This window comes from Doryrhamphus excisus, chromosome 2 (assembly GCF_030265055.1).
Source record: "Doryrhamphus excisus isolate RoL2022-K1 chromosome 2, RoL_Dexc_1.0, whole genome shotgun sequence".
NCBI lineage: Eukaryota > Metazoa > Chordata > Actinopteri > Syngnathiformes > Syngnathidae > Doryrhamphus > Doryrhamphus excisus.
In genome coordinates, this window is record NC_080467.1 from 16,499,660 (window position 1) to 16,525,607 (window position 25,948).

Consider the following 25,948-nt stretch of genomic DNA (forward strand, 5'->3'; position numbering starts at 1 on the left):
AAAAAATAAATAAACAAATCAAGAATAAAGAAAATCAATCAGTAATAAATAAATATAATAATAATAATAAAACAGCAAATAATAAAAACTTAAGAAACCACATATAGTTGGTGGGTAGACAAATTATTTTTTTCAGATTAAAATGAACAAAGCATTATTAGAGCCCTGTAGACATGACAAAACACGACTATAGTCACATTTATACTCTTTTTATTTACAACATATTGCGCAACTGCAGGGTCTTGAGACACATGCTAACTCGCAAACTAGAGAGCTAGCGACCTAAACGGTAGCCTTCAAGTTATTTCCTTTAAACTTAAATAGCCAAAAACTTACCACTTCCACACGGATAGGGAGGATAACTATTAACAGTTATTTAACCTTTAACATGAACATTAATCAAATGTAATAATTTTTTCTGGGTACATGATACCATACAGCATCCAAATGTGGCCCGCAGGACACTAGTTTGTGTTTGAGACCTCTGATATAGACAAACAACCATTCACACTCACATTCATACCTATGGACAATTTGGAGTCACCAATTGACCTAAACCTAACATGGATGGGGAGGACATGCAAACTCCACACAGAGATGCCCAAGCTGAGAATCGGACCCATGTCTTCCCGATCTCGGGACTGTGTGGCCTACATGCTAACCACTTGAACACCATGCGCCATTATTATTATTATACATCCATGCATTTTCTATGCAGCTTACGCTCAATAGGGTCGCTGGGTTATGCTGGAGCCAATCTCAGCTGACTTTGGGCGAGAAGTGGGGAACACCCTGGACTGGTTGCCAGCCCATCGCAGATTATTATGATAATATTCCTTTTTTTTATTACGATTCCGAATAATTCTCGATTCTGATGCTTTTAAGAGGTAGTTTCCTAAAAGTTTGCTTTAAAATAAGCATGCTAACTTCTTTGTTGGTGTCCGTGTCCGTGAAGTGGGCGTCAAAATAAAAACATTTACACAGTCCTGGGAGAATCGAGATGTTAGACTCTGTTAGTCTCGGTAACATCTCTTGCCTTGTTTGTTCAAGTTATCATCAGCAACATTCAAATCATGTTGACGCATTCATTCTACTTCAATGTCCTTCTAGGTGTTTGGGAATATTGAGCTGAACGAAGACACGGCTATAAATCACCACAACAACTTCCAGACTTTTTTCCAAGCTTTGACTCTTCTCTTCAGGTAAGCACACTCGTCCATGTGACATACTTTCACTGTCATTTGTGTGTAATTTATTGATTTTTTTTTTTGTTGTTGTTGTGTATTTCCAGGAGTGCCACAGGTGAAGCATGGCATGAGATCATGCTATCCTGTCTCAGTCATCGGCCATGTGATAAACTCTCAGGAACTACAGGGAAGGAGTGCGGAAGTGACTTTGCCTACTTCTATTTTGTCTCCTTCATTTTCCTTTGCTCCTTCCTGGTCAGTATTGCTCTTTCAACACACTGGCATGCACTGATGTTTTTATATGCAACCGATTTTCAGCTTGGATAGGCTGACTTTGTGGCATAGAAAATGCATAGATGGACGTTTTGCCCATCATTCATAATCCTTATATGAAACATGAACACACATCTCTTTCCCTTTTCTGTGCATTATAACACCAGAAAACAAGTTAATATGAGCTATCTAAAAATGCTGTCATTGGGATACACCTATTTAGACTATGAAGTCCTCGAAACAGCATTTTATTGTTTGATATACATGCTGTGATCATGCAAGTACAAGTACAAGTACATTGATGATAACATGTAATACTTGTATGTTTACTGATTTAAACTTCTTTCCTTGATTTCACATCAAACATTTACCTTACACTACTTCCATCAACAACAGCAGCATACATACAGCAACAACACTTATGATATCTGTTCTCCTCGGGATGGCTGTGTCTTCCAGCACAAGACATGTGCACCAGTCCGTCAGATAAAAAAAGGCTGACAGTAAACTAGCATCTTTTTGAGTTATGGAACTGAACATTTTTTAACGTTTTTTTTTAGGGTTTCAGCGTCAAAATAGGCATTTCCCATGACGTCCATTGTTAGCTAGCTCATATTAACTAGTTTTCTTGTGTTATAATGCACAGAAAAGGACCTCAAACAATGCACAACGATGAGCCAATTCAAGTAATAATACAAGCAGTTGATGTTGATGATGATGGCATAGATGAAGAAGAGCATCGCAATGAGCAGGCAAACATATGGTAGGGCCTGGAAATAGAAAGCCATTCATTTTACACATGCATGGCACAGTATTCATGCATTCACACATAAAAGCATCCCTTCTCTTTTTGTATACGCCACTTTCTTTGCACACATCCAAACCTGAATGTCCACACAATATTTAGCAAATTCTCTAACAATTCAAACTTTTCACCTTCACCTTCTGCTCTCTGGTTCTACCATATCTTACTTATTGTGTGGAAATATGGGCTAATAACTATAAAAGCAATCTTCACTCGCTAAATGTACTGCAAAAAAGGTCAGTAAGGATAATTCATAATGCCGCCTACAGAGAACATACTAACTCCTTATTCCTAAAATCACAAATACTTAAATTATTTAAAAAAAACACAAGAAACAAAAAAAAAAACCTTAAACTGTATTATGGAAAGCAGGAAGTGAACAAATGTAACAGTTACTGATTGTAAAAGTACCAGATGGAGGGGTAGGATTTAATAAGCTTTGCTTCTTCCTACTCCTTTTGGACATGTGGAACTGTGAACTGATTATGTGATGCATTCAATTGTAATCTGATGCATGTTCAAATGAAATAAAACCATTACCATTACCATTACCAAAAGGGAAAGAAATATGTGTTCATGTTTCACATAAGGATGGTGAATGATGGGCAAAACCCCCTCCCCAAAAGTGCAGCTCCCCTTTAAGTAAACGTCAACATACATTTTGATACTCAAAGTGACAAGTAAATGTGAAGGCAATGTCTAGTTTTGATTTTGACGTGAATTATGTCGACATCAGTCAGCTAGTCCAGACATAAACAGCCTCCTGTGTATTAAATTTGCATGATTTGTATGATGTTTCTGACTGTATATTTCACTGTGTCTATTTTCATTGACTAGATGTTAAATCTTTTTGTTGCCGTCATCATGGATAACTTTGAGTACCTGACCAGAGACGCCTCCATCCTGGGCCCTCATCACCTGGATGAGTTTATCCGTGTGTGGGCCGAGTATGACCCTGCTGCCTGGTAAGGTGCTTGTGTTGATGCCATGCTTCAAGAGGGGGATTTGCTTAGGGCCGCTGAGTTCCAGTCAAATTATTCAATGTCATGGATTAGGGCGGGGGATGAAATCCCATTTCGGCATTAAGCCTGTGCAGACTGGGTAGAGTGACAAGCCCTAGACGGATCCATGTCAATCCAGCTCTCCAGCATTCCATCACCTACATATAATACATGTAGTTGTATCCCTCCAAGTTAGCGATAAGGCTGCCTTCAGCTGACAGACGGCATTTCATTCAGTGACTGTAATTAGGGATGGTCCAATATTTACTGGATTTGATATTGGGGAAAAAAACTATATAAGATATGGAACCTAATAGTAACCTTATAGTGTGTACAATCTGCTAGCAAACATTCTCCGTATATGGTTTACACTCAAAGTGCGTGTTGATTTTAAACTTTCATTTATGTTTCAACATATTGCACGTACACTTTCGTTGAAAACACCGGGTAAGAGCGTTTGTCAAGAGAATCACCACCACACATCCATGTTGCTGTCAAAGTAAACAAGGAAATGAGGACGTGGGTGGGCCATGCAGGGAAACATTTGTGCGTGTCTGAGCGCTGCTCAGGGACAAATTTGTTTGGTGAAAATGTGCAGTGAAATTCAGAGGAATGGATAATTTTGCAAGGTTCCAGTAATTATGTTGAATTTGTGTGAATTGGCGCAACATGGCGGAATCCTGGAGGGTCTGACATATTACTTGTTGTCAGTGAAATATGTGAAATATACGTAACAACTCCAAAGAAGAGAATAATAATAATAGTAATGAACTGCACTTTTTATGGAAGTTTGCCCTTCATTTACAATCCTAATGTGAAACATAAACACATATTTCTTTGCCTTTTCTGTGCATTTCTGTGCATTCTAGCTCGAGAAAATTAGTTAATATGAGCTAGCTAGCAATACCTATTTTGACGTAACGCGATCACAAAAAACAAAAAAAGTGTTCCAAGCTACAAAAATTTTGGAATTGTAGCCGCTAACATGAAAAACGAATTAATTTGCGAATTAACACCACACGTCACTAATCCCTAGTGTCATTGATCATTCACAGACGGAAGAGTGGATACCGAACTCTCCACATTTCACTAAAAAAAAGTTCCAACAAGATGCTGGTTTGCCATCAGCATTTTTTTACTTGAGGACTGGTGCATACGTCTTGTGCTGGAAGATACAGCCGTCCCGATTGGAGTGGACATCATACTTGTTAAACCGAAATAGCATAAGTATGTGTATCAATGCATCAAGAAAATAAGTTTCAGTTTTAAATCATCAAAATACGTCAAGATACTGCAACTATTACATGTTATCATCAGTGTGCGTGTTAATGCATGATCACAGCGTGTATATCAAATGATGCAACGTTGTTAGAGGGATTCATACACGAAATAGCTGTGACAGCATTGTTAGCTAGCTGAAATTAACTTTCTTGTGCTATAATACACGGAAAAGGGAAAGAAATGTTCAATTTCTTTTTTTTTTATTCAAAAATTAAAAAATTTAAAAACCTTAAACTGTATTATGGAAAGCAGGAAGTGAACAAATGCAAACAGTTACTGATTGTAAAAGTACCAGATGGAGGGGTAGGATTTAATAAGCTTTGCTTCTTCCTACTCCTTTTGGACATGTGGAACTGTGAACTGATTATGTGATGCACTCAATTGTAATCTGATGCATGTTCAAATTAAATAAAACCATTACCATTACCATATGGATTGTGAATAAGTCTCCAAAATTCCCCAAAAAGTGCACTTCCTCTTTAAATCGTCTCCATTTTTCTGTACTAAAATCTGTGCAGGTGGTTCTTCATTTACGCCGTTTTGTGGTTACAGTAGTACTCGTACAGTATTTAGTGTTTAATTCCTGTACTGTATGTCCTTACATGTGTTCTTTGTACCGTGTGAGTTAATTTAGCCATTATTTATTTATGTTTGATCAGATCACAAGAGTAACGCATGTGGAAACATCAGTCCTAAAACGAAACTACATGACAGAAATGGCGACATAATTAATGCCGATGTGCAAAGCAAACTTGAAAATGAATCATGTTGTGCTAACTGTAAATAAACGTGTCTGTTCCACATACTCATCTTATTCAGTGCTGACGTTCTCAGCTTGAGGCCTAACACTATTGATCATGTCTTATCTTTTGCAGTGGAAGGATATGCTATCAAGATATGTACAAATTGTTGCGTTTTATCTCACCTCCCCTGGGCCTGGGGAAGAAGTGCCCAAACAGGGTGGCCTATAAGGTTTGCACGCACTCACAGTCCTTTTGTTGTCAAAGGGACTGTGATTCTATGGATTGTGAATGTCTTGTTATGATTTGCTGCGGTGCCAGAGAACGATATTTAGCACACATGCATAGAAAATATGCATTGATCCCTTACTAACCAGCTGGCAGGTAACCATGGCGGGTCCAAGAAACAAAGCCACAAGTCAGGCTCGTTGAAAAAAGGCTACATTGTCATCTTTGTATTTAAGAGCTGTGTAGTGAAGAGAGCATTGTGTGCTTTGTTTCCACAGTGGTTACTGCGAATGTCTTTCGGTACAGTAAGGAGATAGAGGGCACCTTAAAGGAATACTCCACCAACAAATGAGCCATTTCTCAAAATGCTAACATCAATATGGTTGCATGAATCCAATTCATCTGTTCTAGACACCTAAAAATATTAAAAACATTTTTTAGAGAGAATTCCTAATTTATCGTGGTTAATTGGTTCCAGACCCAACCATGATAGTAAGGGAATTTCTGTGAAATATGATTCCTTATTTATAAACTCAATATTTTTATAGTTAGAGCACAGAAAACAATCTTTTATATAACATTATTAGAGCCCTCTGCACATGAAATAACACCCCTATAGTCACCTTTAAACTCATTCATTCATTCATTTTCTACCGCTTATCCTCACGAGGGTTGCGGGGATGCTGGAGCCTATCCCAGCTGCCTTCGGGCGAGAGGCGGGGTACACCCTGGACTGGTGGCCAGCCAATCACAGGGCACATATACACAAACAACCATTCACACTCACATTCATACCTATGGACAATTTGGAGTCGCCAATTAACCTAGCATGTTTTTGGAATGTGGGAGGAAACCGGAGTACCCGGAGAAAACCCACGCATGCACGGGGAGAACATGCAAACTCCACACAGAGATGCCCAAGGGTAGAATCGAACTCGGGTCTCCTTGCTGTGTGGCATGCGCGCTAACCACTCGTCAACCATGCAGCCCGTGGGCATGCTGAGCCTATCCCAGCTGCCTTTCGGCGAGAGGTGGGGTACACCCTGGACTGGTGGCCAGCCAATCACAGGGCACATATAGACAAACAACCATTCACACTCACATTCATACCTATGGACAATTTGGAGTCGCCAATTAACCTAGCATGTTTTTAGAATGTGGGAGGAAACCGGAGTACCCGGAGAAAACCCACGGGGAGAACATGCAAACTCCACACAGAGATGGCAGAGGGTGGAATTGAACCCTGGTCTCCTTGCTGTGAGGTCTGCGCGTTAACCACTCGACCTATTACACTCCTATTATTAAATACAGTAGACATAATAATAGAAAGTAAGACATAATGTCCACACACACATGTTAGCATTGGGAAAATGCGGAAAATGACTAACACCCGGTGACCGGTGTACGTAGAATACTACATGTTAGAATGTGCCTTTCAAAGCATTTTCTGCCATTTCTGTGGTTGAAAATTTGCTTAAATATGCATATTTATGTTTTAACAGTCGGCTGTAGTCAACCCCCATGTGGCTCGGGGGTGACTCTAATTGAATTAGTAACACCTTCGGAAATGTAAGTATGGAAAGATTGTGTTAGTTATTAGGTCATGACTTGCAGTTATCTACCAAAACACAGGGGGCAGTGTTTTCCTCATTGACTAGCTATTTAGCTTCCTGCATTGTAGTCGAACGAGAACAAGCCTTTATTCTGGTCACTTATACAGAAGTACAAGCGAAATTGTGCAATTAGCTGCCCATACGTATACAACATAGATCATAGGACGATGAATTGGATGATTCGGCGATGAAGGCGGGGAATAAGGGGAAAACCACTAGGAGGGGTGAGGGAAAAAAAAGTCCAAACTAACCTCCTAAAATGAAGTAGCAGAGTGTGGGACTGTTAAAAAAAAACTTGGCATACAAGTAAAACACATTGTTTACACACATACACACGAGTCCAGCGGCCAATTACGGTGGTCCCCGAAAGGCGTTGGACCAGGACGGGGAGTCGTAGCGATCACACGCCACATTTCACTCTAGGGAACGATAACATTTCAACGACCTTACTGCAGAAACTGTTAACAAGGTACAGTACATGAGGACCAATCAGGCTGTAGAACTGGCTTACCTGTAGTACAGTCCTAATACCTGCAAGTGGTACAGTATTCCTTTAAGACTAATTGCACTCTAATTTCTGACTGCATACCTTCCACTGGAATCCCTCCATACAACATTTCCGTACAGGTGGTTCGACAGAGCTTCCTCCCTAACATCCATCTCTGGATTCCTTAAATCCGACTTGGATTCCACATCATGATATCCTGGAAATCTTATTAACAAGGATTTCTGTGTTCCCCTCTCTTTCCCCTCCTCCCTTTTCCTTGCCATTTTTTGTTTTGTTTTATGGATGAAAACTTCCCAACCCCCTTTCTTTCCCCACACCATGTCACCCACGGGAAATCTCCATTCCTTCCTCCGTGGCTTCCTACTATCCTCATCTCTGCGGAAAGCGGCCGCATGCCATATCGCGATATGTACGAGATGCTTCGAGACATGTCCCCGCCTCTAGGTTTGGGAAAGAAATGCCCGCCCCGCATCGCCTATAAGGTAGAATCTCACCCGCACTCATCTTTCCCTTGCGTCTGCTTTCAACTGTCAAACACCATCCAGCTGCTGTCAGTGTGTCACAGTCACAATCTTCTGGGCTGCTGACGTCTGTTGAGTTTTTTGGAAGGCCCCCGTGGCACTGTCATGCTCTGTGAGGGTTTGTGATCTAACTATATTCACTTGGACTTCAGTAATGCTGTTAAATGAAAAAGTTACTTGCTAGTAACTTTTTTTTTTGCATTTTTGGACTCTTTGATAGTAATACCCATCAGTCCCAGGTGGCCTGAAGTACGCAAGACCCGGTTAGCCAAAACAATGGAACCCATTTAAGTCGATCCCGTTTTTTTTATCACATACTACAGTATTAATTGGCCCTGTACCCTAGAAACCGCCCATGAATGATACGGGAAAAGGCCGAAATGATACTGTGTCAAAGCCCAGGGCAGTGATACTGATAAAATATAGAGTTTAACCATGTCCAGTATCAGCCCCCGTAGCTGTCCACTCAGAGCGCGCTGCTCTGGTATCGTGCCCGTGAAACAACCAATCAGAGAACAGCACACGAGTGCTTAGTGCCCAGTGCTTCTCCAGTCACCAAAAAACCCAAACTTGATTAATGGAACTTTAATTGTCAGACATTGATAAGATAAGACTGTTGATAAAATTGTTGAAATATTTTTGCAATTATTGTGTTTAGATGTTTAGATATAATACATGTAATAAACTGAACATTTTCTGGAAACAAAATGGTCTTTTGATTAAATAGTACATGATAATAAGCTCATGATTAAATAGTATGTGATAATAGACCTTCGGTCTCGGGCTGATACTGGCACGCGGGGGCATGATACTGGGCCTGATAACAGACAAACCATGTGATAACCTATAAATGTCAACCAACTCATTAAGCATACCTGTCAATGACAATGTCAGTGACATTGCAGCCCCCAAATTTCCCTTTTCTGAACCATATACACATGGTTCATTATGCCAATAATTCCTGATTTCCAGTTAGTTTTTCACATTTTATGTTATAACATGTATGAAGTGGGTATATAAATAAACATTAAAAATTAAAAAATGAAGAACAGTTAACATTTTCTGATGATCTTGATAATTATTATATACTGTGTCTGTAATGAATACTCAATTGTGGAGTGACACCGCCCTCTAGCGGTGTAATACTCAAAACAGCTGCAAATCTGTAGAAATTAGCAGCATGTCCTAGTCCAGGGTAATCCTAGAAACCAGGGGTCACCAACGCTGTGCCCGCGGGCGCGTGGACCACTTAAGGCGCCGTGAGGCATCTTCTAAAAATAGCACTGGTCACAAATTCTCATTATTTTGTGCTTTAAATTTTGAATCAGAATTGCTTACGTTAATGTATTTTTTTTAAATCGTTTTATAACATCAAAAATTAAAACAAATATATTTTATAACACACTCTTACTCTTTTCTGATATAGTGCAGCGGTGATGAGGAGTTAGCTTACTCGTGCAGTTTAGTCCCCCAAAACATGGCAGAAAAGCGAAAAAGGACTTACATTTTCCACAGTGATTGGGAGGAAGAATTTTTCTTTACGTATTTTGAAGAAAAATGTATGTGTCTTATTTGCGGGACGACTGTTGCACTTCAAAACTTGTCACAAAAGCTTCAATTTCGAGCTACCCACCCGGCAGCGCATTAAGGACGGAAAAAGGCCTGTTTGTTAAAGGCAGCTTTGGACAAACAAAGGACTTTTTTCACTAGGCAGGTGAAAAAAATCACAGAAAGGTGTTCCCTCTGACTTTCAAATATGTGAGCACATAAATAATTGTTTCTTGTTAAAAAAAATATGTTTTTGTTACCATTATTGTGGAAAATAATTAACATTGATATGTGAGCAGTCGCTTCACATAGTGTTACTACTACTATTCCTTTTGTTCTGATTACTAAAAAGTGATCCGTGCCCAAAGTAGCCCTCGGCCTCAAAAAGGTTGGTGACCCCTGCTATAAACTGTCCATATTACAAAAAGTCAATTATACCACAGATGTCAATCATAGTTTAACAATAGTTATTATGTCTCCGGTTGTGACTAGGTACAGACTCCTCGTGCATGTGGAGGATATCGAAAGCAAATTACGTTCAAATTTTGTCAACAACTGCTTAGATTAAGATTAAGATATGCCTTTATTCGTCCCTCAGTGGGGAAATTTGTATTGCACAGCAGAGTACAGTGTCAGTTAAGCAGTACAAAATACACAATATAGAAAAATAAACAATATAAACAATCCAAGTATTAACAAAAATCAACAGTTTTTCCCAGAGTTATATACAAATACAGTATGCAGATAATATGAAACGAGATGAGATATATAACCAGTCTATACACTATGAGATCTTGCTAGAGAGTTAATATGAGGCATTATGGAAATACTTCACATAGAACTTAGTATATTGCATTTAGAGCCCTTAATATTGCACATGGAGGTTGATCAGATATTAGGCCTACATTGATGTCAGTCAGGCCGTCTGAGAGGCATCAACTTAAACCGGTTCCACTTTAGTACAGTAAACCTCGGATATATCGGATTCAATTGTTCCCACTGGTTTTGTCCGATATAAGCGAAATCCGTTATATGCCTATACCGGAAAATGTCCGTTTTACACATATATCGGATTTATATCCGGTATATGCGTAAATCGGATTTTATCCGTTATAAAAAGGCACTTCCTTGACTATGTTTCCAATGTACCTGGATTCTCATAATTATGAGAACAACATTAACATGAAGAATATCGATATAAAATAATGTCGCCAATGTTGGATATTGTTGTTTTGTTCCTAAGAGCAAAGCTTACGGTGTACGCATGTTCCCCTTTCCAGATGACTCCATCTTTTACAAATTTTGTGTCTTCTCTGCTCTCCCTCTGTGGGGACTTTTAACATCTTCCTGTCTTTTTCGCTTCATCGCTGTCATTGTTCTTTTTTCCTTTTGCAATTGTTTCCAATGCTACTGGGTTGTGCATTTGGACATGCATGTGTCCCTTGCCTGCTTCACCGTGAATGTGTAGTGTACTGATGGATGCATGCATGACTGAATGAGATGCACCATTGGTCAAATGGAGTCATGCATTGATGCTGATCACTGAACGGTTGATACATGGTGTCAGTACATTATTACACATTATAATGTTTTTGCACGACTCTGGGTTATTTATATGTTAGCTTAAAAGGGCTAGGACCTGGAAATATTTGCCAAGTCTTGCAGAACATTGGGTCTTCAGTAAAGAAAGGCTCTTCAGTTTAGATTCTGGATCTGGGAGTCCATGTTTTAAGACTGTCACACCAGCACCATAGAAAATGGATTGTCAAATACTCTGTGATTCCAGTCTCTACAGTCAGTCAAATGGTGATTGTTTCTATTTTTTTCCTTTTTCTATTCTTAGCGTTTGGTAAGGATGAACATGCCTATTGCAGACGACAACACGGTACATTTCACCTCCACGCTCATGGCCCTGATCCGCACAGCCCTGGAGATCAAGCTGGCGTCCGGTGAGACAATCCAGTCTTTATTTGCAGCAGGAATAATTGTGCTGATCTTTATGTGAAGAATTGATAATAATGATGTGGAATGCATGTGTGCTCCTCCGCAGGGGTTTTGGCACAACATCTGTGTGATATTGACCTGAAGAGAGAGCTCAACCGAGTCTGGCCCAACCTGTCACAGAAGTCTATTGACCTCCTGGTGACCCCACATAAATGTAATACCAAGTTCTGTATAGGGTGCAATCTAAAATTAAATCAGGCTAAATGTCTATTTTGGGTGTGTTAGGATTACCCAAATTATTTATTAAATTAAGCAAATATGAGAGAGAATAATGGTTAGCGCGCAGACCTCACAGCTAGGAGACCAGGGTTCAATTCCCCCCTCGGCCATCTCTGTGTGGAGTTTGCATGTTCTCCCCGTGCATGTGTGGGTTTTCTCCGGGTACTCCGGTTTCCTCCCACATTCCAAAAACATGCTAGGCTAATTGGCCACTCCAAATTGTCCATAGGTATGAATGTGAGTGTGAATGGTTGTTTGTCTATATGTGCCCTGGTGGGGCGGTTGGTCCTGTGGCCCAGGGCTTGCTCCGGGCGGCTGGCTTGCCCGGCTCGGTTGGGCGGTAGTGCGTGGTGGGCGTGTGTGGGGCCCCGATCCTCCCTGCTGCACTGCACCACCTCACATACATGTAGGACTTTGGGGGGTGGCCTGCAACTGGTTTTGCCGGGGGCGAAGGGTTTCCTTGCGGATGCCCTTTTGTCCTCGGCATTCCTCTGGCTTGGTCACCCTTCAATTTTAACCGCACCTTAGACAGTCAGTTCTGGGGGGGATCTGGGCAGGCATGGGACCCACCATTGCTCAGCTTCCCTCCACACACACACACACACACACACACACATACACATACACCACACACATAGGTCAGCCCTATGGGGCAGGCCTATTTTTAATTGCACAATCTACACAATACCATCTTCACACACACAGGTGTAGCGGGCTGGACCGGAGTGCCTACTGCCTGCCCCCGCGGTTGGCCCGCTGGCTGCTGGGGCTTGGCGGCTTGCTCGGGGTGCCCTGGGCTGCAGGATATTTTGGTCTGGTCTGCCTGGCCTTCCTGGGGGTCCCGCTGGAACCAGCTGACGCCGGGGCTTGCCCTGGTGTCATGGTTGGCGCTACCTCCCTGGGTCTGTCCTGGGTCGCGGGCGCCAACGTGCCCTTGGGGGGGCGTTCACCGACCTCCAGGCGGTGGGGTCCGCGCTGCTGGGGGCCGGAAGTCTACGGTGGTGGCTTGGGGTTGTTGCGCCGTGGTGGCTGCTGCGGGGACCGGGCTGTGTGTTGGGAGGGGGCCTGATCCTGCTCATGGGGACGGGGGCCTGGGTGGCGTGTGGGGATGGGGAGCATGCTCCTCGGGGTGGGGCCTGCTGGGGGGGCGGTGCTCTTCCGGGCGTTTGGGTGTCTGCTGCCACTGGTCCTATGCTCTGCCGCATCGCTGTCCCTGTCTTTGCCCTTCCCCAGTCTTGCCTTAGGGCTCGTCGGGGATGGTTCTCCGGTACGTGGGTGGAGCGCTGCTGGTTCTGGGGGCGGGGGGGGGCTGGCCCTCCCGGTGGATGGTGGGGTCCGTCGGTGGCCTTGCGCTGGTCTTAACTCCCCGGCTCTGGTGCTCGGCCTCCCCGTGACTTGGAGCTATGGCTCTCCCTCATGGGGGTGAGCTGCCCGGCGGGTGTCGGCCGGCGCAGTGGAGCGCCTCACCACTCGCCTGCTCGCCCCCTCCGCTGCTCATGTGTGGGCCTCCTCCCCTCACCCGCTCCTTTGTCTGCCACACTGCCGTAGCCCTGATGCCGTGGTCGAGGGGAGTCTGGGGGTGCTATGCCTTGGCGGTCCGCACCTCCCTGGGCTCGGGGCCTGGTTGTGGGTCTGGGACCCCTGGGTCCCCCGCCCTGTGATGCCCCGGACGCCCCACCCGGGGACGTCCACAGCATGTGCTTGCATGTGTGTGTATTGAGTGGATGGGGTGTGCATGTGTTTGAGTTTATTTTATGTATTTATTGTTTTAAATATTTAGATAAATAATGATTAGTTTTATTATAATTATATAATTATATATACGTATATATATATATATGTATATGTGTGTGTGGGTGTGTATGTGGGTATATGGCCATATGGATATACGGGGGTGGGGCTCTGCGGGGGTCTGGCGTAGGGCGTTCCATCTCTACCGCCCGGTCCTCCATGGGGCAGTGTGCCCGGGCCTCTTCTGTCCTGGCCGGGGCGGTCCTATGTCGGTGGTCAGGCCTGGGGTTACCTGGGGCGGACCTGGTTCTGCTTCCTGGGGGTGTGTGGGGGGCGGGAGGCGGTGCCTCCGGCCGTGGGCGGGCTCCCTTCCGGCCGGCGGGGGCGCCCCTGTGCCCACGGGTGTGTGGCCTTCGATGCCCTTCTGCCCTTGTGGGGTATGGTCTCCCACTGGTCTCGGGGGTGCGGCTCTCCTCCGGCCTGCTGGCGCCCTGTTGCCGGTTGGGATTGCTCTTCCATGGCCTCTTGCTGGTCTCTTCGGGGAGTTGCTTCGGGGGTGGGTCTTGGGGAGTCGGCCCTGGCCTTGCCCACCCCCACGGGGCCGGAGGATCTCTGGCGGTGGGGGCTTGACCTGGCTGCGCGGGGCGGGGTTGCTGGGTGGTAGAAGGCAGTCTCTCTCCTTTTGTCATTCTCAGTGACAATTACACATTCACATACTCGCATTCACATACACAACACACCTCCATATGGGCACTCACAGCACATGGGTGCTTCTCTATACAATCTACTATCTTATCCCTGATGTTTATATAGTATTTGTATGCTATTATTACAGTAATAATGATGTCAAGCAGTGAGATTTTAATTACTGTAACTGTATGGTTGCAATTGTGTTTACTATCATGGGTCATGTCTTCATCGTTACTATTACTACTGGTAAGTTGGACTGTTTCATTTCACTGATATCATCTCCAGTGTGACCCTTAGCCATCATTGACATTTAACTGTTCTGTTGGTCACTGTTGTTGTTTTGGGAATTCTTGTTGCTGCTGTTTTTGTCTCTCCCTCTACTGTCCCCCCCCCCCCACCTTTCTCTTCTCTCTTCTTCTTTTCTGTTCTTCTTCTTGCTCCAGTCCAGTCGCTCCAAATGGCATAACAAAAACATAAAATAACGGCAAATAAAATTTCATGGTACAGGGAAGTTGTAGCCAACACCTTTCCTGACACAGAGCAAATCTGTCTAGCATGTAAGGGCATTTAGATCAACAATACTATCTGCCCCAATGGCTGGACGGGACACAAAAAAAAAAAAAGTCTATATGTGCCCTGTGATTGGCTGGCCACCAGTCCAGGGTGTACCCCGCCTCTCGCCCGAAGACAGCTGGGATAGGCTCCAGCACCCCTCGCGACCCTCATGAGGAAAAAGCGGTAGAAAATGAATGAATGAATATTTATATGAGCTGCACGGTGGAGAGTGGTTAGCATGCAGGCCTCACAGCAAGGAAATCCGAGTTCAATTCCAACCAATTCTCTGTGTGGAGTTTGCATGTTTCCTCTCACATTCCAAAAACATACTAGGACTCCAAATTGTCCATTCATACCTATGGATGCTAGGTTAATTGGCCACTCCAAATTGTCCATTCATACCTATGGACAATTTGGAGTGGCCAATTAACCTAGCATGTTTTTGGAATGTGGGAGGAAACCGGAGTACCCGGAGAAAACCCACGCATGCACAGGGAGAACATGCAAACTCCACACAGAGATGGCCGAGGGTGGAATTGAACCCTGGTCTCCTAGCTTTGAAGTCTGCGCGCTAACCACTCGACCACCGTGCCACCACCTTAAAATATTCTCTCTCATAATTGCAGCACAAGTTCAGTCTGATTTATTTCAGCTAGTGACAAATACAAATCATTTTAGAGTCTAATTAAACTTCTGGTTTCCACTGTAAATATGGAAACAGGTTTTAAGATTCTACCTTTTTATGGTTATTCTTACATCACTCTGGCATCATCTAGTGCACCAGTAAAGGAAATGCATCTCTCTGCTTGATTCCAGACAATGAACTGACGGTGGGGAAAGTGTATGCAGCTCATATGATCTTTGATTATTACAAACAGAATCGTGCCAAGAGACTCCAGCAGCAGAATCCTTCAGGTGGACCTCAGGTACGTTAATGACTTCAGTGAACTTTGCAGGAGTTGGAGTTGTTGTGTTTAGTTTCAATTTATTTTAAGACGCAAATATAGGTGTCATATAAATGTTATATTAAATTGACTTTCATGTTGATAACTGCTGTGGCTTGTCTTTGCAGAGTAAACTCGGGGCGTTGTTCCCTTCTATACTTCCACTTGGTCACAAACAGGAAGTAGAACCCCCCATGCCCAGTCCCAAACAGCTGCGGCCTTTGCAACCTGAATCAGAGCCAAAGACGTCACCTCTGCCACCTCTTACATCCACGACCATCTCTGTTAGCAAGGACACAATGTGAGTGCTTTACAGCACAATATTTAGAGTTTTTTTTCCCACGTAATTTATATCACGGTCAAATCTCTAGGGACGCAACAGGAGTTGAGATACATTATTCAGGTTTAAACCTCTGATCGCAGATTTAGGACCTAAACGGGTATTTGTGTTGGTAGGGAAATATAGGAAAAGAATAAGATGACTTGACAGAATGTTTTTGTGGAAAAATAATTTGATTAGGCAGCACGGCGTAAAGTGGTTAGTGCACATGCCTCACAGCAAGGAGACCCAAGTTCGATTTCACCCTCTGCCATCTCTGTGTGGAGTTTGCATGCGTGGGTTTTCTCCGGGTACTCCGGTTTCCTCCCACATTCCAAAAAAACATGCTAGGTTAATTGCCGACTCCAAATTGTCCATAGGTATGAATGTGAGTGTGAATGGTTGTTTGTCTATATGTGCCCTGTGATTGGCTGGCCACTAGTCCAGGGTGTACCCCGCCTCTCGACAGAAGACAGCTGGGATAGGCTCCAGCACCCCCACGACCCTAGTGAATGTTTAATAAGTGGGTGAGGAAAATTTAGGGCTAGGTGATCGGGTTCCTATATTCGAAAAAAAAACACAATTGAATCTGTAAATTCAATAAAAAAAAATAAAAATTAAATATTCAAAAAATTTAAAAAGTTCTCACATGCCCACCACCCTCGTGAGGATTTTCTTCCAGAAACGCCACAGACCATCACACTACCACCACCAACATGCTAGGTGCCAGGGTGTACACCGCCTCTTGACAGAAGACAGCTGGGATAGGCTCCAGCACCCCCCACGACCCTAGTGAATATTTAATAAGTGGGTGAGGAAAATTTAGGGCTAGGTGATCGGGTTCCTATATTCGAAAAAAACACAATTGAATCTGTAAATTACATTTTAAAAAAATTTAAAATTAAAAAATAAAAATTAAATATTCAAAAAATGTAAAAAAATTCTCACATGCCCACCACCCTCGTGAGGATTTTCTTCCAGAAAAGCCACAGACCATTACACTACCACCACCAACATGCTAGGTGCCAGGGTGTACACCGCCTCTCGCCAGAAGACAGCTGGGATAGGCTCCTCGTGAGGATCAAAATGAATGAACTAATTTGATTCAAAGGGTCATGCGCAAGGGGCAAGGGTCATTGATGTGTTCAGGTCAGAATAAAGTCACATAAGAGCGTCACTTTGTGTGACGGTGTGGGTGACACCACACTTACACATCATGCCCTCAACCCTGACAAAGAGCATCGAGCCATTTGCCTTCACTTTCCAAATTAGCTGAGCTGAGCTGTTTTTCTGCACAGACTTGACCAGAGAAGTTCCATAAAACATTCCCAGTCTGGTGACGTTTCTCAGGCAGCACTGAGAGCGAAAGGTCGCAGGAAACTCCAGCGAGGACAGTCAGAAGATGTGCCGTGTTCCATAAGGCCTCAGGTTCATACACACACTCTCACCCCCACAAGATAAAACAATTAACTATTGTCTTTCCATAAGATGCATCAGGAATTGGCGTTGTGTATGCTGTGTTTCTAGGAAGCTGTTGAGATGAAGCCAGTTGAGGAGAACATCTCAGACACAGAGGGACATCGTGGATTGGAAGGTCAAGGCAGAGCAACGTCTCTGCCTCGACTTAATGCTGAGTTCTACGTAAGCGCTTCAATATTCACAATGTCTTGTCTTTTATTTGCTTTCAACTTTTTATATTGATAATGCCAGATGCAAAAAGTAGACAGCGTGGATCTTAGTTACTTTTAATTCGATGAAGGAATTGCATTGACTGTTCGATTTATGTAAGCTGGTGAAAAAACCCAAAATAATTGACACACCTATGTCTAATGGCTAATTATAACACCCCACCAACCCTCCTGTTAGCTTGACGTCCATTTCAGATCAACATCAGATTATCAGATTACTGTAGATTCAGCTCCAGAGACCCCTCCTTTCTCTCTTCTCTACACTCCTGACGCAATCCAGACCTAAATATCCAGACCTGAACCCTAAACACTACTCATTAGTTCCTCAGTAACCGCTGTACCTTATTGAGACCCATCAAAAGTATGACATGTGTACATACTCAACACAAATGAATGTAAGACGATTCATTACTGCCGAAGCTAGAGCTTCCAGAGCCATACACAACTATGGTGCGTTCAAGGACCACCAAGTAAAGTGAAATCTCAGCGCTTAATGACAATACATTATCTGTGAAGCATAAAAGACATGACCAGTGTTGGGCACATTACTTTAAAAATGAGTTACTGCTCAAAAAAAGTACTGAGTTACTCCGCTACAAAAGTAACTAGTTACCAGTAAAAGTAACTATTGCATTACTCATGCCTGCTAACTACCTCCCCCCCCCCCCCCCCCCCCCATCGCACGTTGAGTTGATTTAGGTTCCTTACACAAGACATGGACAAAGATTTTTTTCGGGGACATTCGACGTGTACATTTTTACCTTTGACCTCGACGAGGGTAAAGTAGTGTATGTACTTCCCTTTGGCAAACGTTTGTCTTCTCACTAGAGTCCTCCTCACCTCACTCCACATCTCTCGCCATGTTGTATCTACTACCGGCACTTCAGATGTGCTCTAAACACCCGCCCACCCAAGTTCTCTGATTGGCTGAAAACGCAATCTTACTAAACCTTAGCCAATCCTCATTGGTTTTGTGCTCGAAACACCCGCCCATTTAAGTTCTCTGATTGGCTGAAAACGCAATCTCGCTAAACCTTAGCCAATCCTCATTGGTTATGTGCTCTAAACACCCGCCCACCCAGGTTCTCTGATTGGCTGAAAACGCAATCTTACTAAACCTTAGCCAATCCTCACTGGTTATGTGCTCTAAACACCCGCCCACCCACAAGTTCTCTGATTGGCTGAAGACGCAATCTTATTAAACCTGAGCCAATCCTCATTGCTTATTGGTTATCTCGCCTCCTCTCTTGTCACTCTGCAACACTCTCACTGCGCTGCAGTGATTAGTTAGATTACCCGTTACTGAAAAAAGTAACAGCGTTAGTAACGCCGTTTATTTAAACGCCGTTGTTCCCATCTATGGACATGACCTGTTTTCAGAGAAGAAAAACATAAATATTTTTATGATCAAAAATCTATAAATGCTAAACTGCAGAGGTGCGGGGATCCACTGTAACAATAATTCTCCACTCTAATCTATAATGTAAGATTTGCAAACAACAGATAATACATTTTCTTATTTCTCATTTTCAGTCCACACATCCATTTTTTTTTAAAATTGTGGTTAATTTTTTGTTCCATTGAATACACCTGAATATGTTTTGTGTGTGTCTCACTCCCTGCTCTCCCTGCATCCCCTCACATGTGCTGTTCTTGTGTTTATGCTGCTTTTTGTGTCTCTTTTGAAGGGAAGGTTGGCATTATACATTATAAGAAAAAAAATGTGATAATTGAATACTCCTTTGCATCGTTTTTTCTATCGTTTAGCACCAGAAGGGTGGAATTTCGCCCAAATTTTACAAATATGTTGCTATTATCATGGTAATGCATGAACATGTAACCAGGTCTAACATTTGTGTATTTTAATCATGTGAAACGCTGTGGCAGGTATTTGTACAATATAGCTTTATGAAATGGAATACGGTGGAACCCGCTGAAGTGGACATCCCTCGGATTGGCTGACTGGTGTCGACATAAGCGGTTTTCGACATAAACAACCCATGTGCTTTGTTACAAGTTGATTAGTGTTAATAATAGTACAACACATGTCAACATAACATCAGCTTTTTAGTCATAATTCGACTTTATGATTCGACTTAAACGGGTTCCATTGTATGTGAAAGGAAAAAAACGATGGCCGACTGCCAACCTTGAACTTCGCCGGTGTCTGCTCTCCTTTTCTGTCGTCGCTTTCTCCTTATTTGGATGGCCATTGCTAATATTTTGCCCACCTCCCTCTTGTGTGTGCTGTCTGATAGCGGAGCCACTCTCGCCACGCCCCTGGGACCCACCTGGCAGTATGTACCACCTGTTGTGCCACCTCTTTGTTCTTCTCCTTCCTCGTCCTCCTCTCCAACGTCTGTCTTTGTGTCTTTGTGAGCTTTTGTCATCTCAGTGCAGGGTTTTGCGACCTCGCTGTGCTGTATTGGGCAGTATTGCATACATATTGCATACATGCAGAAATGTGCATTATCCACCAAGCTTTTCAGCCGCTATCTGTTATAGTAGTACTCTTTAAAACTGTGTGTAGTGTACTAGTAGAATGTAATGTACCGTGTACCTTGAGTGAAAACAAAGGACAGTCTTTCTACTTTCCTGCTTGGAAATAACAGTTGACCTTGTTCTTCTGTTGTGCAAAAACATACCAAATCAGTTATTGTATTCGATCCATTGATTTTTATGGAAGAAGTAAGATTTTAAGACGTGATACAATAACTGAGATGTTTGTTTTTGTTTTTTTCTGTGTTGTACTATTGTGGTGCTTTAGTGTATCTACTGGTTGTACTGTGGTCTAGAAACACATTCAACTGAAAAAACAATTCAAGGTTTATGTGACCGGTTTTCAAGCCACACTGATATCCTATAATAGTATTTTCACATTACTTACAGACACCCAGGCAGAAGCGTATTAGAAAGTATTCTGGAAGAAAAAGCATCCGTATGCTATGTTATCATTCAATTGGAGTCCTGAACTGCGTCACAAACTCAACTCAATGAGAATAGGTTTTGTCAACAAAACAACCACCACCCCTCATGAACTTAAAGGTAGCGCATGTTAAATGTTATACTGTAGTATATATTTTCACCTGTAAGTCGCAGGACCAGACAAAGTCGGAAAAAAGTGTGATTTATAGTCTGGTACTGCCATATTTCATTCAAATATTTCAACATTCACAATATCCATGATAAATGGACTAGCAAACTAATTCTAACTATTTCCAAAGTTCCAAAAATTCACACTTTTGCTTCACGTTCACATTTTTCATAACACAAATTCCCCTTGAATTGGAGAATTTTTACCACTTCCACATGACTCAACTCATCTAAACCATTCCAACATTCAGCCCATTCAGGCTAATGGTTTTTCATTCATTCATTCATTCATTCATTCATTCATTTTCTACCGCTTATCCTCACAAGAGTCATAGGGGTGCTGGAGCTTATCCCAGCTGCCTTCGGGCGAGAGGCAGGGTACACCCTGGACTGGTCGCCAGCCAATCACAGGGCTAACAATTTTTCAAAATCCACATTTTTTACAGCACAACTCCCCACTGAAGTCAATAATATTTTACCATTCCTCAACCAATCCAAACCATACATACTCTGACTCACATTCAGCGCCTTCAAGAATCCCTACTTTTTCCTTCATTTCACATTTTCCAGAGCGCATATTCTCTTTGAACTTGAAAAATCTTAGTATTTTCATATTTCTCATCCCATTCAAATTATTCTCTCATCAAAACATTCAACTCATACAGGACATAAAAATCCCAGATTTTACACAATAAAACAACACGAACTTTACAATTCTTCATATTTCCTCATTTCTCAATGGATTGAAAACCATTCCAACGCCAAAAGATGCAGCTCATTTCACATTCTGGCTAAATCTATCCTTCTTCTTCTTCTTTCTCTTTGGGCTTTTCCCTTCAGGGGTCCCCACAGCAAATCAATCTCCTCCATCCAACCCTGTCTTCTGCATCTGTCTCTCTCACACCAACTACCCTCATGTCCTCCTTCACTACATCCATAAACTTCCTCTTTGGTCTTCCTCTACGCCTCCTACCTGGCAACATCCTTCTACCAATATATTCACTATCTCGAACCATCTCAGCCTGGCCTCTCTGACTTTATCTCCAAGGCCTCTAACATGTAATGTCCCTCTGATGTACTTGTTCCTGATCCTATCCATCCTGGTCACTCCCAATGAGAACCTCATCATCCTCATCTCTGCTAACTCTAGTTCTGCTTCTTGTCTTTTCCTCAGTGACACTGTTTCTAAAAATTATCCTCTAACAATTATCCAACATGGGTTGCACGGCGGACAAGCGGTTAGCGCGCAGGCTAGGAGACCCAAGTTCAATTCCACCCTTGGCCATCTCTGTGTGTAGTTCTCCCCGTGCATGCGTGGGTTTTCTCCGGGTATTCCGGCTTCCTCCCACACTCCAAATACATGCTAGGTTAATTGGCGACTCCAAATTGTCCAACTTCCAAAATTCCCCGCTAATTCCATAATTGCACTAATTCCACCGTTAAAACATCGAACTCATTCAACATTCTGGGCAAACAAATTAACAATTCAACACATTCCCAAAATTCCCATTTTTTCCTAATATTTTCCATTACACAAATTGAAACACTCTTTGTACATTTCTCATCTTATTCAAATCATTCAATCATATGGGACGTCCCGGCTATCACTTATTCCTTATTTAAAGAATTTCTCAATATCTCAACCATTCCAGCGTCCAAACATTCATCTTGTTCAGGAAAAAACATAATTTGCCATCTTTCAAATATTTCCACTTTCATTTACTTTCACATTTTCCAAAACACAAAGTGGAGAACTCTTCCTACAGCCACATTTAACAATAAATTATCAATAAAACCATTCCAATGTCAAAACATGCAGATAGTAGTCCTAGTAGTCCGTAGGTGTCTATTTGAAAGTGCAGAAGAACGGCAGTCTTTATACAGGAAGTTGTCTCCCATCATTGTGCGTGCTGTGACTATTTTGATGATCCAGTCCGAGTGATTTGGGTCAGACCACCGTCCGACATGCCACCGCTCTACGCTCTCTTCACTTCTGTCATCTGCTTCTTTTGAATTCCCAGCCAATTGTGGACCTCAGTCCTATAAGACGATCCGCTTCCTCGTTGACCCCACAGCACAAGCAGGAGGTCCTTCTAAAGGACTACAACCTGACACGGCCAGACCACCCTCCATCATCGATACGACCAGGCCCGGTCCAGGGCCAGGACCGAGCACATCATCATCATCACCACCACCGCTGCCACAGACGCAGGGATAAGGAAAAAGACAAAAAGCAGAAGTCTCTTGATAGATCAACTTCTGTACAGCAACCGAGTACTGTTGGTAAGACAAACCGATGTTTTTCCTGTGATGTCATCAGACTCTTCATTTTCTTGCTGTATGTAACACATTTATAATGATTTCTTCATCATAAGCGTATGGCATCAATCCTATACCATGAATCCGTCAACAAAGACCGCATTACCTCTGCTTGAGCATCAGAGATAGTTATCGCATCAATGAGATCAGAAATGGCCGGACCCTTGAAAAGGATGTGCCCCTTGTTGTGTGGTCCACCCCCCCCCCGCATGTTGAGTCACTTTATAGCTGTCACTATATATCATACTGTAGCTCTCAGCACTCCGTCCCTGAGGGACACCAACATGGATGTTAACATCATCAACAATTATCACATGGTCCAAGTCAATAAACTTTAAGCTCGTGTACATAAATCAGGAAAAGACACCAGAGAATCTTTGGGTTTGGGCTTCAAATCCAAGACAACAAAACAGAATGATTGCTACTGACTTGTATCATGTAAGTTGTGACAAGGAGTTGACACGTTCACACAGCCTAATAATATTGGTGGCTTCTTCCATCTTTTAAAAAAGTAGGGGTGGGTGACAATGCAAATTTTTGTATCGATCCAATACTAGGTACTAACTCCAAGAAATACAAGTGATATGAAATATTATGGTTTGTAGGTGGCAGCAATGACACAAACATGTATGAGAAGTTGCCTTACATTACATTACTTTAACACTGCATGTAGTCATAAAGTCAGCTACGGCATGTCTGACATGTTAGAGTGAAATAAAGTTTCACCTCCCATTGCGTGTGGAAGTGGTAAGTTTTTGGATTGTTAAGTGTAGAAGAAGGCTGCATGGCGATCGAGTGGTTAGCGCGCAGGCCACACAGCTTGGAAACCCGAGTTCAATTCCACCCTCTGCCATTTCTTTATGGAGTTTGCATGTTCTCCCCGTAAATGCGTGGGTTTTCGCCGGGTACTCCGGTTTCCTCCCACATTCCAAAAACATGCTGGGTTAATTGACAACTCCAAATTGTCCATAGGTATGAATGTGAGTGTGAATGGTTGTTTGTCTATATATGCCCTGTGATTGGCTGGCGACCAGTCCATGGTGTACCCTCTCGCCCGAAGACAGCTGGGATAGGCTCCAGCACCCCTACAACCCTTGTAGACCAGTAGAAAATGAATGAATGAATGAATGAAAGTATAGAAGAAATACATTTGTACATAGAAGATGTAGATACAAGATACATTTGTTTGGACAAATACAATGATGACAACAAAATTATTTTTAAAGGTTGAATTATTTGTAAGTACAATGCCGTAGCTGTTGATATAAAAGTGATTTTAAGTGAGTTTGGTTATTATCAAGAAAAAACATGGAACTATTTTTATTGTCATCTTTATATTTCGCCAAACGAATGTACCTTTAGTTATACCAGGCATTAAAATAACCAAGAAACCTAAGAACCGAGGGTGGTCTAATCCTTTTTTCATGACCGTAGACGGTCAAGTTGACAGAACGTCCTTTTGGTGAGGCATGACATTTTGAATAGTCGTATTGTTCCTGTGTGCAGAGCCCAGGAGATAACACAGCTGGTTTTGTCTTGCTAAATAGACATGCAGTGTGTTTATCAGGTTGGGAGGACTGCAGATGAGACAGAGGCTCTTTTATGCACGATATGACGGAGAGGGGAAGATATTGACTGTGAAGGGAAAGAGAAGAAAGTGACATTCAATCATCACAGGTAGTGGAGTTATGTGGGGTTGCCCCTGTTTGGTGATGCTGGGACGACTGGTGGACGGGTGCATTTGCAACGTCAGTCAACATATACTAACACCTTAAAACTCTCTCATGCTGATTTGACAGGGTTTCTGTCATCTTCCACTCATACACAGTACCTCAAGAAATCACAAAACATTGTAAATCTAAATGAGAAGATGGTCAACAATTGCTAGTTTTTCACTCATAGATAGCGCTGTAATTGTAATGGTAATGGTTTTATTTTATTTGAACATGCATCAGATTACAATTGAGTGCATCCCATAATCAGTTCACAGTTCCACATGTCCAAAAGGAGTAGGAAGAAGCAAAGCTTATTAAATCCTACCCCTCCATCTGGTACTTTTACAATCAGTGACTGTTACATTTGTTCACTTCCTGCCTTTCTGATATTATTTTTTTTCTTTTTCACTATTATGTGTGTTTGATTTATTTATTTTTTGTCATTTATTTTTTATATTTTAATTTTTTATTTTTTTATTTTTTTTTATTTTAATTTGTTTTTTTAATTATATTTTTTAATATTGTTTTCACCTCTAAATCACCTCTGCAGGTTTTGTTGTATCTGTTTTCGTAGTGTATTTTGTTTGTTGGGTTTCCCCTGAAACAATTGGTTTGTTCTAATGAGAAGTTCACAACCAAAGTGTGACTATGCCCTAACTTTTACCCCAAGGCTCCTTCACTGACCCTTCAGCTGAAGGTTTGTCCAGGGAGCGAGCGAGGGAGCGTGATCGCAGCCGCCATCACGAGAGGAGGCATCACTCCTCTGCAGGGGAGCAACGCTACTACTCGGAACGTTACAGCTGCAGGGAGGCGTGTCATGCCAAGTCAGCCAGTCCAAGCCGATCCACATCTCCAGGAGAGGGACAAGACACCGGTGTCCTTAAACAAGTGAGTGACCTTAACACGATTGTGCATTTCTTTAAAATGATAACGACCTGACTGCAATAAGTCAGATTAAATGTTAAT

General features: G+C 42.5%; 1 protein-coding gene across 1 annotated transcript in view; it reads left to right on the top strand.

Moving 5' to 3' along the window:
* Positions 1-25,948, top strand: part of cacna1bb (calcium channel, voltage-dependent, N type, alpha 1B subunit, b) — a 177,306-nt gene that overhangs the window by 141,479 nt on the left and 9,879 nt on the right. The window contains exons 40-52 of the mRNA XM_058052322.1: positions 1,111-1,202; positions 1,292-1,442; positions 3,103-3,230; positions 8,022-8,118; positions 11,549-11,654; positions 11,756-11,863; positions 15,721-15,830; positions 15,977-16,149; positions 17,466-17,595; positions 17,695-17,808; positions 20,114-20,152; positions 22,970-23,231; positions 25,653-25,870. Coding sequence (XP_057908305.1) covers positions 1,111-1,202; positions 1,292-1,442; positions 3,103-3,230; positions 8,022-8,118; positions 11,549-11,654; positions 11,756-11,863; positions 15,721-15,830; positions 15,977-16,149; positions 17,466-17,595; positions 17,695-17,808; positions 20,114-20,152; positions 22,970-23,231; positions 25,653-25,870 — 1,728 coding nt within the window. The remainder of the gene's footprint in view (positions 1-1,110; positions 1,203-1,291; positions 1,443-3,102; positions 3,231-8,021; positions 8,119-11,548; positions 11,655-11,755; positions 11,864-15,720; positions 15,831-15,976; positions 16,150-17,465; positions 17,596-17,694; positions 17,809-20,113; positions 20,153-22,969; positions 23,232-25,652; positions 25,871-25,948) is intronic.